This window comes from Aricia agestis, chromosome 18, assembly GCF_905147365.1.
Source record: "Aricia agestis chromosome 18, ilAriAges1.1, whole genome shotgun sequence".
Classification (NCBI taxonomy): domain Eukaryota; kingdom Metazoa; phylum Arthropoda; class Insecta; order Lepidoptera; family Lycaenidae; genus Aricia; species Aricia agestis.
The window spans coordinates 8,074,572-8,088,945 of NC_056423.1; the positions used below are offsets into that span (position 1 = coordinate 8,074,572).

The following is a 14,374-nucleotide window of genomic DNA, read 5'->3' on the forward strand; positions in this document are numbered from 1 at the left end:
AATGATTAAAATCGATAGCCTATGATCCTTCACGTGGTTTACTTCTTATCTGTGCCAATTTAAAATCGAACCAGTAGTTCCTGAGATTAGAGCATTTAAGTTAGCCCTTTCAAATAATTTTCCCCGTTTTTTCCACATTTTTCTCTATTTCTTCGCTCCTATTAGTCTAACCGCCGTACTCAGAGACATCATTGAGATTATATATAGACTTTATCTCTATATATTATAGATATATAGAGATAAAGTCGAAAGCTTGTGAGTTTCTTCACGTCTAAACGGCTGGATTGATTTTAATAAAATTCGGTATGGTTGAGTTAGTTGATACCCTGGTTTAACACATAGGCTACTATAAACTGCGGAAAAATATCACTATAAGAGCAGGCACAGGGTGGAGTTGAGGGGCAAAATTAGGGGACCGCATTCTTTAAATGGGACTGAACTCAGAAAAGAATGCAGAATATGATGTAAAAAAATTGGTGTAAAAAGGACCAGCACGACTCCTGGCAACATTCCGAATCATGATCTGCATGCTTTTCTGAGTAATTAAACCCCAACAGAGTGCGGTTTTCATATTTTCTATAGTACTCACGTCACAACTGGGTGACCAGCACCCGCTCTACATAATAATAATAATAGCTCCCACACCGCCACCGGTTTCAGTGACGGTGGCCGGTTTCATTGAAACCAGGCCAGCTACTCAGGAGTAATTTTTTAGTACCCAAGTGTGTGCGCAATACACAAAAGCACTCTCTATTCCTTTACTCTCATAACCTAGTGGGACGGAAGACCGACACGACCGGCGAGAGATCAGGCGCAGGACCGACTTTTTCCATGCCCATCCGACGCATGGATCATCTTACTTGTCAGACAATCAGGTGATCAGCCTGCATTGTCCTAACCAATCTTGGAAATAACACTTTTTCAACGCGGAGTCGAACCCACAACCTCCGAGTCAAGAGCCGCGCTCTATACCACTAGACCACGGAGGCGTTACACCCGCTCTATAACCATACATTGACCGAAGCCTCTACTGTCAAAACACTCAAAAACTATATAATATACATCTGTATATTTATAGTTAGTTTATAGTTTTTGATTAGTAAAGTTTTTTTAGTAAAAATAGACACATTACAAAAGCTCTATCACGTTCGTTTTGTCTGTTGTGGCTAGTGATCGAAGGTTGTGACTCTATCAAGAGGTTTAAAATCACTATGTTTTCATATATATTTTGTCCATAATATTTATCTAGATTATGAGATCAAAAGTGTAACTGCGATATTGCTGATCGACAGGGGACGATATATCAGATAAGAAATATTATGTTTATCTAGATGTGTCTAAGAGGACACCTTGCACTGCAAATTCCATCGCATATACGGTGGAAGTTGCAGTTTTTTCATGTCATTTCAGTCAATTACAGTAAAAATTGGGTTTCCAATTTCCATCTTTCCACTTTTGTTTTTTTTTTTTAAATAGAAAACAAACTATAAAATATTATAGTAGCTATACTGTAATGGGTTCAGTTTACGAGATAATTTAAAGTACTTATTTTAAAGTTCTTCTTACCATACACCTTTATACTTTTTAACCATAGACCGTTTAGAATTATTGTACTTACCTCCAAAAATACCTTTATGCTGACTAAATAATTAAATGAAGAGTCACTTGCATAAACTAAAACCACAGACTACTAAATAGTAAATAGTTACTACGTAACGGATAGTAACTATAGATCGACCATATAAAATAGCAGAGCTATTAATAAAAATTACACGGTATAATTTAAACCATCTATAATAATAAATTGGGCTATTCATAACCTATCCCAGAGTTCGCGTGTCGGACTTTCCATTTGAATGGCGAACATAAATTACATAGGAATGCCACGACTTTGATTCGACTCCACAAATCTAATCTATATTAATGCTAAAGGTCGTCTAGACATTGGTTTTACTAAGGTAAAACAAATGTCTAGACGACCCAATAAGAATAAGTTCCAACCCAGTCTCCAGTGCCCGTTTACATAACCAGCGCCGGGTTGAATTACTGGATTGGTATAATATAACATTATTAAACCGGCCATTAATCTTAGAATATACTATTGACAATATAATATTGATTGATAGGCAGAGTATGATGCCGGGCACTTCAGTTCATATCCAGGACGGAAATATTCAGGAAGGAAAAGTGAAAAAGTATAATTAATATAATATCATAAATTGACATTTCCAAGCTAAAATATTCTACCCACTCGATAAAAAAATACCTTTTCTCAGAATCATTTAGTACTATTACATTTACCCGGAATTTTCAATTTTATTTATTTTGTTAATTTTCCAATACGCTTCTGTTTTTTCCAACCTTTGATTGACAGCCGTAACAACCATTTAGCTGTAATGACTGTTGTGAAACGATATCGTACAAAAACATTTGAAATAGTTGCCTCAATGTCCGCTGGTCGGTGAAAACTGTTTAACGCAATATTCTCTAACCCCTCTTACTTAATAACGTTAAATTAACTGTCACACTCAGAGTTGAATATTAATTATTTGACTGTAATTAAGAGCGCACCTGACCCTAACTTAACTACATACTTTAACCTAGATCTCAAAATCTGTAAGGTCTAGAAAACTGATTTTTTGACACAAGTAACTTCAGTTCATGAAGATTAAATGCTCAAAACGAAAACACGATTACTGAAAAAATGCTCGATAGTTTCTTTTTTACAAAAAACCTTGTTTTAGACACATTTTTGCTTGGATCTTCGAAGTTTGCTGTCCTTTCTTTAATATTGTTTAATATCTAAAAAGGTATTCATAAAACCTAAATTTGCTCAAAACACTTTTTTCATAATCATTATAGTTCGTCTTTTATTCAAGTAAAATTAACTCGGCGATGATTCCGCGCCGTCCTTTTTCACCTGGCATATGAAAGACGGGCGTGAGTGTGAAGAGAGAAGTTTGATTTTTAGAGTCAGGAGAGCTCTTAAATGAAGATTTAGACTTTAGCCTCACATAGTCAAACTCTTCGTTTAATTACAGTTAAGTAAAAAATATTCGTCTTTGAGTGCGACAGTAAGAAACATTCTGTACAATCCGATTCTGAGTTCTGACACGTATGATCACACGTCAGATATTAGTATTCAAAACTCTAAAAAGTGACATACCCATTGAACCCATAAATCACTTGAGGTTGCTTACAGCCTTTCGTGAGGTAGATATTCCCAAATGTTACAGCACCTAGCGGCCTAGCATGATGATGAACTAGCTAAATTTAATAATACTCTCGATCATGTCAGCTTTCAAACAAAAAAAAAACCAGATCAAAATCGGTCCACCCGTTTGGATGCGAGTGTCACAGACATACATAACTTCTCTATACACATCCTAAATGAAGTGTCACCAGTAACTAGTAAGACACATTACATAACTATGACTAATGTAAGCGACAACTTATTACATAAGGAACAGGAATACTTTATTTCTAGTCTCATTGACAATATCAGCTCTCAAGTCACAACTCACAAGTTATACAAGTTATTCTATAGGTCCAAACTAGGGCCGGTATAAATAGTCAGTACTTAAGATGCGCCTCGGTCTCAAGACGCGATTCGGCTCTATGATTGGTCCAAATTTTGACAGCCAACCAATCACAGAGCCTGAACCGTGTCTTGAGACCGAAATGCATCTTGAGTACTGACTATTTATAGCGGCCTTAATGTGTCACAACTCACACCAACTGCCACACTCAGACGAATATTAATTACCTGTAATAAAATGAAGATTTTGACATAAGTCTCATACATTATCTGTCAAACTCTTCTTTAAATTGAAGTTTAATCATCGTTAAATGTCTGAGTGCGGTGATGCTGCACTCAGAGTGGAACATTAATTACTTAGATATAATTAATTAAAATTTTTGACATAAGGCCCCATACATTATATTGTGTCAAACTCTTCATTTAATTGAAGCTTAATCATAAATAATTAAATGTCTCTGAGTACGGCGGGTGATGACGGTAAGACATCATGTAATACTGGGGTCATATTATAGGTACTTTGTTTTGTAAGGATGGTTCTCGATTAGGTTATTATTTTTAACTGTAATATGCCTACTTACTGAGGTTTCTATTAACTTTTTGACGTTTGTCAAACATAATAATTCAGAAGGACCAAGGAATATTATTTAAAACTTTTGTCTAAAATTAATCCGGATACGAATCGTTTATTATAATAATATGGGTGATACTTTGATATAATCATTTTTAGCCAAGTCGTGGTGGAATACTTAGAAAGTTAAGGAGCCTGTAATGTCACCTAATCCGAGATTATACTCGTATTAGCCATCAAACTTCAATGACTTGTCAACCACAAGACTATCACTATCTGTGACCGCCGCGGGCGCCGATAGAGCACGGTGGCTTAAGATATCGTAATAATATTACTTATTAACTATTATAATATGTATTAAGTACTACAACATAATAACAAACCTTTACTTAAATATTTTTGAATTTTGAGATATTATAATAACTTTTCAGGGCCAGGGTATTTCTAATTTTAATACTCATCTACTTGAGATGAGATTTGGTATAGAAATACCCTGTTGGTTTGTGCTTGAAGAAATAGACGTCATACAGACAAAAAACACTTTAATTTTTATTATATTAACTAGCTGTTGCCCGCGACTTCATCCGCGTGGACTTCAGTTTATAGCGCGCGATGTCAACAAAATTGGTGTCAAAAGCTTTTATAAAAAAACCCTGGTACCCCATAAATCAATACAGCTGTGCAGTGTGCACACAATAAGTACTTAATTTTTTATATTAAACTTTATATTTTATGCCAAATTTTAAAGCTTATTTAGCCCCCCAATTACACAACTTTACCCATAAACTATTTATCATTGATAGGTTTAGCCCCAATTTCACCAACGTCTGTTAGTGTTAACAGCTTGTTAAAATGTCCTGTCTTCTCTAATTCGAGCATTAACTTTAACAGTCGTTGGTGAAATTTGGTCTTAAGGTTACGTCACTGCCTGCACAGATAAAGTACTGAGTTATTTAATACCGTAGAATAGATATAACAATCGAAAAAAATCGAGACTTAAATGTAAGATGATACCACCTCTTATAGAAAGATTTTTGAGCAAGCGTCAGCGCGATGTAGAAGACGCACGGAGCCATCTATTATGAATTTTTTGAACAAATTTACGACCCTTACAACCCTTTTTTCCAGTAAAAAAGTAGCCTTTCTCAGGCTTTAGACTATCTGTATACAAAATTTCATTACAATCGGTTCGGTAGTTTTGGCGTTTGGCGTGAAAGCGAGACTGACAGACAGACAGACAGACAGAGATACTTTCGCATTTATAATATTAGTATAGATTATGTGCACACTGCACAGCTGTTTTTGGGTATTTTGATTAATTAAGGGCCGTGCTACACCGGAATGGCAGCGGCGAGGCGAGCACTTTCAGCGCTGCCATTCCGGTGTAGCGCGGCCCTAAGAGGGGTACCACTTACCAGGGTTTTAAAAAGTTTTTAAATTTGACACAAATTTTGTTGACACCGCGCGCTATACACTAAAGTCCACGCGGACGAAGTATAATATATAATAAGTAATATATAATAAAGTAGGTATGATTAGTTTTGTTACAATGAAGTAAAAAATAAAACGCCATCTGTTTTCATATATTAGAATTAAAATGTTGATTGCATTGATATATTTTCTGGATGGAATATAGGCCAACACGGTACACTCGAACTCCTTAGAAATGCAGTAGTCCGAGTTCTATAAGATAGATTGATTATTATTATACCAAGTGATAATATTATTAAACATAATATTCTAACGTATTAAAAACTATAAACAAAAACATAATAACTAATAAGTATGATTAGTTCTATGTTACAATGAAGTAAAAAATAAAACGCCATCTGTTGAATCGTATTAGAACTAAAATGTTCATTGCATCGATATATTTCTGGATTTTTTATAATATTATACATAAAATATATTTAAGATTTTTGAAATATTATTTTAATACACATCCAAGACCCAGGAACATTGAAAACTTTTTGTTCCGCCTGCGGGACTCGAACCCAGGACCCCCGGGATGAGCGCTGGCCACGCGCAATGCGAATTAATTTTCATCGATATTTTCATGGAAATAAGATATTTTCCCACATCAAAATGTAGCCTATGTCCTTTCTCAGACTCTAGAATAACTGTGTACAAAATTTCATTGCAATCGGTACAGTAGTTTTGGCGTGAAAGCGAGACAGACAGACAGACAGACAGAGATACTTTCGCATTTATATAGTATAGATTACTAATCTAAATCTTTAAAAATAGGGTAAATGACTAGTATATTGGACAGTACTACTCATTGGAAAAAGCACAAAAGCACCATACTTATTAATGTTGCTTTATAAAACAAAAATTTCGAAAATCGGTTCACAAACGGCGGAGTAATCGTTGAACATACACAAATAAAAATAAAAATAAAAATAAATATATCCACAGCCGAACATATAACCTCCTCCTTTTTGGAAGTCGGTTAATAAAAACAGGCGTTCTTTTACTTTAAAAACCGGAATTTTTTAAAGCAACATTAATAAATATTGTGTTTTTGTGCTTTTTCCAATGAGTGGTACTGTCCAATCTCCTACCTTATAAATGTAAATAAGTATATTATGTCTGTCTGTCTCTCGATCTGCTACCTCTGCACGGTTGGACCGATTTAGATAGGTGTGAAGATACTTTGAGACACTGAAAAGGACGAAGGATGCTAATCATCCAAAGCATCCTTGTAAGATTGTACGCAGTACAAGTTACAACAGGTGCCGGCCTCTGCAAGTTATATATCTTTATATCTATCTGCCTGCAGTCATCTGATACCATTTGTCTTCATTGCCGCTATCAAGTTGTTATCGTCCAGCTCCAGGATAACGGCTATCAGATCAACTCGAAGATTTAACACTTCTTAGAAAAACGGTATTGATAATTTGGGCAAAATTCATTTTTTAAAATGTTTAGTAGTAATTTTAAACATTATGTCTAATTAATTATTACATATAACATTATACTTTTTGAAATTAAATTTAGGATTATGGGACGCTAGTAAAACGACTGTGTATTTTCGTACATTTTAAATATTCTTGAGTTTTATTATAATAATATGAAGGTAGATTTAAAATATTTTGACATAATTTTATTAGTTAAACTCTCTGTCATGAGTACAATCTCCTCAAAATTATTTGCAACTGACGTGATGTTTAGAATTATTACTCTCATAATATATAAATTCCACCGAAAAAACTCTCAACTGACTGTAATTTACATTATATTCGTCTCTGCTCAGAATACTAATGGTATTCTTTTTGTTCCAGCGCTATCGGGAGCCATGCGATCGACATAATCTCGCCACGACATCTGCGAGAGGGCGACATCTCCACAAATCCTGAGATAAAGACGTTTATAACCTCCTCCGACAAGATTAAGCGGCAGTACACGACGTAACTCGTGAGCATCGCGATTACAGGATAAAAAAAAACATTAAAAAGGCTGTGGCATTCTCAACACAGCCCCGTAAAAAAGTTTTGGTGTGCAATTCGAAATTTGAAAAGTGACAGGTGTAGTGTTGTGCCGCGTTTAAACGCGTGCAGTGACTGGTAAACGGACTCGACGATGGCCACTACTGGCAGTGAGATGTGGCTGCAGTGGTTTGCCTGCTGCTACCAGCCCGAGGTCCACACGAGGCGCACGCGCAGAAGGATAGACAGATCCATGATTAGTGCACCAACCAATTTCCAGCACACGGGACACATAGGTAAGATTTTAATTTATCAAAGGAATGTACGTATTGCCTTGATGTTTCAGATAACTTAACATAAATAAATGGGACAATTAATAAGATTTAAGCATTACATACTAAAACTTTATAAGTTTTAAGCATTAAGAACTTTCGTATTACTTAATTAAAGGCTGAAAATTTGTTAAGTTGCAACGTTATGAAGTTATTTGAATAAAAATTTCTTCAAAACGTGACTCATCATTCAATGAGAAATATGTCGCATTGTTATTTTATTGCAATAAGGTATGCATACTTCATATTATTATTTAAACAAACATCATTGACCTCATTAAAACACATTTCGTGTGTAAATTGTTTTAGTAAACAATTTCATAATAACTTGACAAAATTAATAAAATATGTGCTGCATATGTGCTGACATTTTACCACATGATGATAATAATTATTATGAGTGTATCGTATGAGAATTTCGATGGCACCCGACCTCTTAAGCCTTACAATCAGATAAAGTCTCGTTCAACAATGTTGTCAGTAAGTACTCCGTAAGTCCCTAGACTCTAGAGCTTATCGACACATGGAAGGATCGACATAATCAGCGATTGTCGATATCGATAGCCGAGTAAATGACCCCCACTATTGTTACCACAAGATGATAGTTAGCACTACCAAAAATTAAATATTCGGTTAAGATACGAAAAATTTTATATAATTACCACCTATCAATTTTCAAATTTCAAGTTTCTAGTTAGAAGGGTTTTTGACTTTGGCCTTCGTCGATGTATCGGTATTCGGTACCAACAACTACCAAGATCGAAATACTAATAAAAACTAACTTTTATCTCCATTCTATACTATGGATTTATTGAATACTTTCTATAAATCTAAAAAGTTTAGTTAATTTCAACGCGCTAATCTCATGAATTACTACACTAATTTTAATGTAAAGTTATAGAGTAGTGCAGTAGACGAATAAGCACGTAGATTTTTTTATTTCATTAGAAATAACTTTTTTGGGGGAAGATGTACGGTTTCTGTGTTTATTATTCACGGCTTATTATGAATGTCTAGTACGGAACACTAGAAACAAGCATCATTAAAATATTCGTCGCAACAAAAGTTACCCATTTAAGACATTCGAGTCTTCATCGAGCGATCTGCATAATTCTCACACGAAGTGAGTTATTTCTCACGAACTCGTGCCTTACATGTGGCATATCAGATCCAAGTCTTCGCTTCATGTCGAAATCATGTGAAAAAAAATAAACCAACATGGCGTCGCGTCATTGTTGACGTTGGCGCGAAAATTTCCTTTGCGCACTTTTGTCCTTTGTGCGTGTTTTCCTTGACGCACGGAAATAATCATTCGGATAGCAGCATCTTTTACCAAATAAGGAGTGTTAAAGACTCTCTGAAGAGTTGGCAATTTAACCCTCGACTAAAACAAAGGGTTGTTGTAAATATTTTGTCTGTGACATCGTAACGCCCAAATAAAACTTTTTGATCTAGATTTTTTGTATGAAAATTTCCGATATCAAAGTTTGTCAATTTTTCCTAAATAGTATTTTATATTTACATTTTGCATTCAAATATTTAACAGCAACATATTATAAGTCTTAGGAGTTAGGACTCTTTAATTCAAGTATTGTAAATAACAATATACCCGGAGCTAATAAATAAAAGTACCATCTGTTAGATAACATCGACGCACCCTTATGAATGTAAATGGCACGTCGCGTCGCCATGGCCCATAATAAACCTCATTACACGTGCCAGCTACTTGACAATGCTAGAGCAAGTTACTGGCAGCGAGCGAACAATCATCAAAGCGAAGTTTACCGCTAACATTCTTATCAAATACTGCCTTTGATATTTGATAAGAATGTTCTAAGAAGAGGTGATTTTCGTGTCACTTTCCTCCTTATATAAACCTTCCCTGGACTTTCAAGAATATTTCAAGACTTTATTTGGCCTATCGGTTCAGCCGTTCCTGAGTTTTAGCGTGACCAAATAAATTGAAGATTTATTTTTCTTGGTAAGATAAAATATATTATTAATTATAAGTTATAACAAAGAGTACACCAAACATCAAAATATTATCATAATTCACAAAAAATAAAAGTATCGCAAATCAGTAAGTTTCATTTTATTAGATAGTAAAATGAGTAGATACAATAATATGATAAACCGGAAAGGTTTTAATCTGCTTAAATGACAGTCTAAATATTTTTTATCATCAAAGTATATAGTAGCAGAATTGTAGCAAAAAAAGAAAAAAAGCCAATCAAGTCCAACTCTCCCCGTTCCAGCTACTGGCACGCAAGTCGTTAATGTCTTGTAAAGAAGCAATCACCTGCATTACTGGACTTATTGCGATGATAATCTGTAAATAGTTGTGTCCGCCGTAACTCCTAATAAGTGGACACTTTCCGCCTCGGAAGCGCGGTCCTCTCCCACGATTACTTTAATTAGCGGTCACCATTATTAAGGATTATTCACGGACTGTCTCATTAACACCCCACTTTCTACGTACGTACTTTTATTTTTTAATTTATATTGTACAAGCTTTTACTCAATAATTATGAAAATTGCGTAAAAAACTGAGGTCTATTTTGAATAAGTAGAATATGTGCTCATCAAAACTAGACTACTATATATTGTAGTGACTATAATATTGTAGTTTAATAATAATCCGGTTCATAGTTTTAGCGCGAAGAATAAACACGCTAAGTGCTTAATAAGTTTGCTTGTTTGACGTGGGAGAGCCATGCTTCGGCACGAATGGGCCGGCTCGACCGGAGAAATACCACGGGTTCACAGAAAACCGGCGTGAAATAGCGCTTGCGCTGTGTTTCGCCGAGTGAGTGAGTTTACCGGAGGCCCTCCCCTCCCCTTCCCTTTTCCTTTGTTTGTTACTCTTTCACGCAAAAACTACTGAACGGATTTAAATGAAACTTTACAATAATATAGCTTATACATCAGAATAACACATAGGCTACAATTTTAACCGACTTTCAAAATGGGGGAGGTGTTAAGTTCGTTTTCTTATATTCAACGATTACTCCGCCGTTTGTTAACCGATTTTCAAAATTTTTCTTTTGGTATATAGGGTATCATCCCAATTTGGTATTATATTCACAAAAGTGGTGATCTGATGAAGGATCGTAATCGAGAAGGTAATCGAGGGAACTCCTCAAAACTTATAGGGAAACATGTGGTGACTTCGGTTTCGTGAGAAGTATTCTAAGCATATGCTACCAACAAGTAAGATTTTGTACCGAGATATACCTGGTATACCGTGGTTCGGAAGGTGCTGAGAGAACTCCTGATTCTTTATAGATACAAGTTTGGGAGTTTCGGCGTTGTTTTAAGAACAGAAAGCATATGCTTACATTCATCATCATCATCATCATCATCATTATCACTATTATACCATTTCAGAGTCTTTTAGATCGAGACTCGAGTTTAAAAAAATCTATAGGTACCTACCTAATATTATAAACCTGAAGAGTATGTTTGCTTGAACGCGTCAATCTCAGGAACTACAGGTCCGATTTAAAAACTTATCTCAGTGTTAGATAGATCATTTATCGAGTAAGACTATAGGTTATATTATATTATCACGCTAAGACTAATACGGCCGATGAAACTCAGGAAAATGTGGAAAAAACGGGGGAAATATTTTTTATGGGAAAATGTATGTGTAAAATGAATGTGTGTGTAAAATTCCTAATTTACGCAGGCGAAGCCGCGCGCTGGAACATCTAGTCATGGTAATAGTCTTAGAAAAAGGCTATACATAACATTACTACATGTATTATACATGACAATAATAATTAATCATCTATTTAATCCTTATCCTTTAAATATTTCTAATAGCGTGGTTAGCACAATCGTAATCTCTATGCGGGCGCTCATTAGCGCTTATGTGTGCTTTCTTAGGCATATGAAAAACCGAAGTAAAAACTGGATACAAAAACCTAACAGGTTTCTATAAAAGCAGAAGGATGCCATTATCATTATACCATGTATAAATTCTATGTGAGATAAACGAAGTTGTTTTTGATGGAATGTTTTCTAATATGGAATAACAAGGAAAAATTTGGTAGAGATTTGTCTTCTTATCACAGTAACTGTTTATTTTTTTCAACAGTAAGGGCATAGTTTTCGAATAAGGGTTCCGTACCCAAAGGGTAAAAACGGGACCCTATTACTAAGACTTCGATGTCTGTCTTTCCGTCTGTCTGTCTCCGGGCTGTATCTCAAGAACGGTGATAGCTAGAGAGTTGAAATTTTCACAGATTACGTATTTTTGTTGCCGCTATAACAACAAAGACTAAAAATAAAATTAATCAAATATTTAAGGGGGGCTCCCATACAACAAATTTTATTTTTTTGGCATTTTTTGCTCTACGGCAGCTGGTAGGCACTTGATATTTTCACAAAGTCTTAAATATATGTCTACTTCTAATTAATAATAATAATAAAGTAAAAATTTAAGGGATACCAAAAACACAATTTTTGGCCTATTTTTGCTCTACGACGGTACGGAACCCTTCGTGCGCGATTCCGACTCGCACTTGGCCGATTTTTATCATAATATGCATCTTATATCTTGCAAAAATTGCGTATTTTTCCGCGATGAAATGTATATATAATCTATGTCCGTCATAAAGACCTACAATAATATTGAGTCTTTACTCTCTACTAGCTATACGTAGTACGACACCAAAAATGGTTGTGCGTATTATAATAAAAAAATAATAAAAACAAATTATACAAGAAAAACAACAAAAGTAAATTAGATTACTAATTACGGCTTATTAAAGTTGTCATAAGCTCTAGCAGTAATTCTAGACATAACGAGACCCTATGACCTATGGGCTATGAGTCATCTAGATTCCAGTCTAATCCCAGTCTGATCTGGGCTTGGAAGACTTCCAATATATTCGATCAATAGCTTAGTAGCCCAAGAGCCAGCGACAGCCAACTCGTCATTTTATAAAAGCTAAAAAAATCCAGTATATATGTAATATGACCCAAAGAGAGGTGAGAACGACCAGCAACTGTTTCGGTCGCGGTTACTTTAGACACCCCTAAACTTTCTTAAAGTACATATTAGACTTTGTGGTGGTCTGGCAGTGAGAAGCAACTGTCAAAAAAGTCCAGAAGTGGAAGGGGATATTCCTACAGTACAGTAATACCCCAAAGAAAATAAGAAAAAATGAGCTCAACTCTATCGAAATTCAGGTAGACCTTCAGAACTGGATACCTCCTTAAGTAACCGAAACTCCATATTGCCGGTCGTTCTTATCGTCTTATAGGGGTCATAAACTGGTAGACTTTCAGCTTTCATAAAATGATGAAAGTCTGGGTGTCGCTGGCTCTTGGGTTATAGAATTCTAGACAACCGTTTGTCTTAGAAATAGGCGCGGTTTCGCCAGATATTGTATAAACTATAAGCATTAACTTGTGGGAATATTTCATATCCTGGTTATATGTATTATGTTTTATGAATCCATATTATACATCTATACTAATATTATAACTCTGCAGAGTTTGTTTGTTTGTTTGCTTAAAGGCAGTAAATATTATTTCACTACTTTTTAAAGTTGTTTGGCGGGGGTTTTTTTATTGTTGGTAGTTTTTATAGTAATGGACATCATATATTTTTTTTTACTTATCATGCCCATACTTTAGAAGTTAGAGGGGGAGGGGGGCATTTTACCACTTTGGAAGAGTCGCAAACTATTCAGGTTAGATAAAAATGATACTAGAAACCTCAATATGATTTTTGAAGACCCATCCATAGATACCCTACACGCATAGGTTAAATGAAAAAAAAAAAAATTGTTTCAGTTGTACCTAAATGTTTTTAATAATTTTTCCAGTTTTGTATCAAAATCTTAATGCAGTTCACAGACTACATGTACTTACCAAGTTTCAATAGTATAGCTCTTATAGTTTCGGAGAAAAGTGGCTGTGACATCCGGACGGACATACAGACAGACAGACAGACAGACGAATCTATAGGGGTTACGTTTTTTGCCATTTGGCTACGGAACCCCTTAAAATGCATAGACAACTCAATAGACAGTAGACTATCTACTGTGTTATTTAAATTCGACAGTTTTTGGTGTATCGCAATACGAAAACATCGTCTGCATCCGATATCAGTTTGAATACCTAATGATTACGTCGAACTGTTATGTAACACGTAGTGATGTACCACATAATATGCCACAAATCACAATGCTCTTCAATGCATCGATAAAAAAGCAATGTGTCGATATCGATCGAGGATCGAGGAATTTTAATAATGGATTATAAATTGAGAAGATTAAACATAACTTAAAGTGTAAAAAATAAAAAAGAAGGTAATGGGTAGAAAAATGCTAAAATGTATGAAAAATAAAGAATGTTAAAAACCGGTAATAACGGTCCAGACTCCAGACTCCAGTTAAGTCCCTATTGGGAGTCCTATGAAAATAATATTTTGTTCAAGTAATTTCTTAAAAGCTTAGGGATTTAACAAAATAAATTGTTACCATAATATTAA

At 35.0% G+C, this 14,374-nt stretch overlaps 1 protein-coding gene and 1 long non-coding RNA gene across 2 annotated transcripts in view; both read left to right on the top strand.

The window, feature by feature from the left end:
• The window catches only part of LOC121736160, a 326,212-nt gene that overhangs the window by 298,783 nt on the left and 13,055 nt on the right, over positions 1–14,374 (top strand). The gene's annotated exons all lie outside the window — the stretch shown is intronic.
• LOC121736157 (CDC42 small effector protein homolog) overlaps positions 1–14,374 on the top strand; it is a 52,693-nt gene that overhangs the window by 28,786 nt on the left and 9,533 nt on the right. The window contains exon 2 of the mRNA XM_042127242.1: positions 7,394–7,833. Within this exon, the coding sequence (XP_041983176.1) occupies positions 7,692–7,833 (142 nt within the window). The 5' untranslated portion in view covers positions 7,394–7,691. The remainder of the gene's footprint in view (positions 1–7,393; positions 7,834–14,374) is intronic.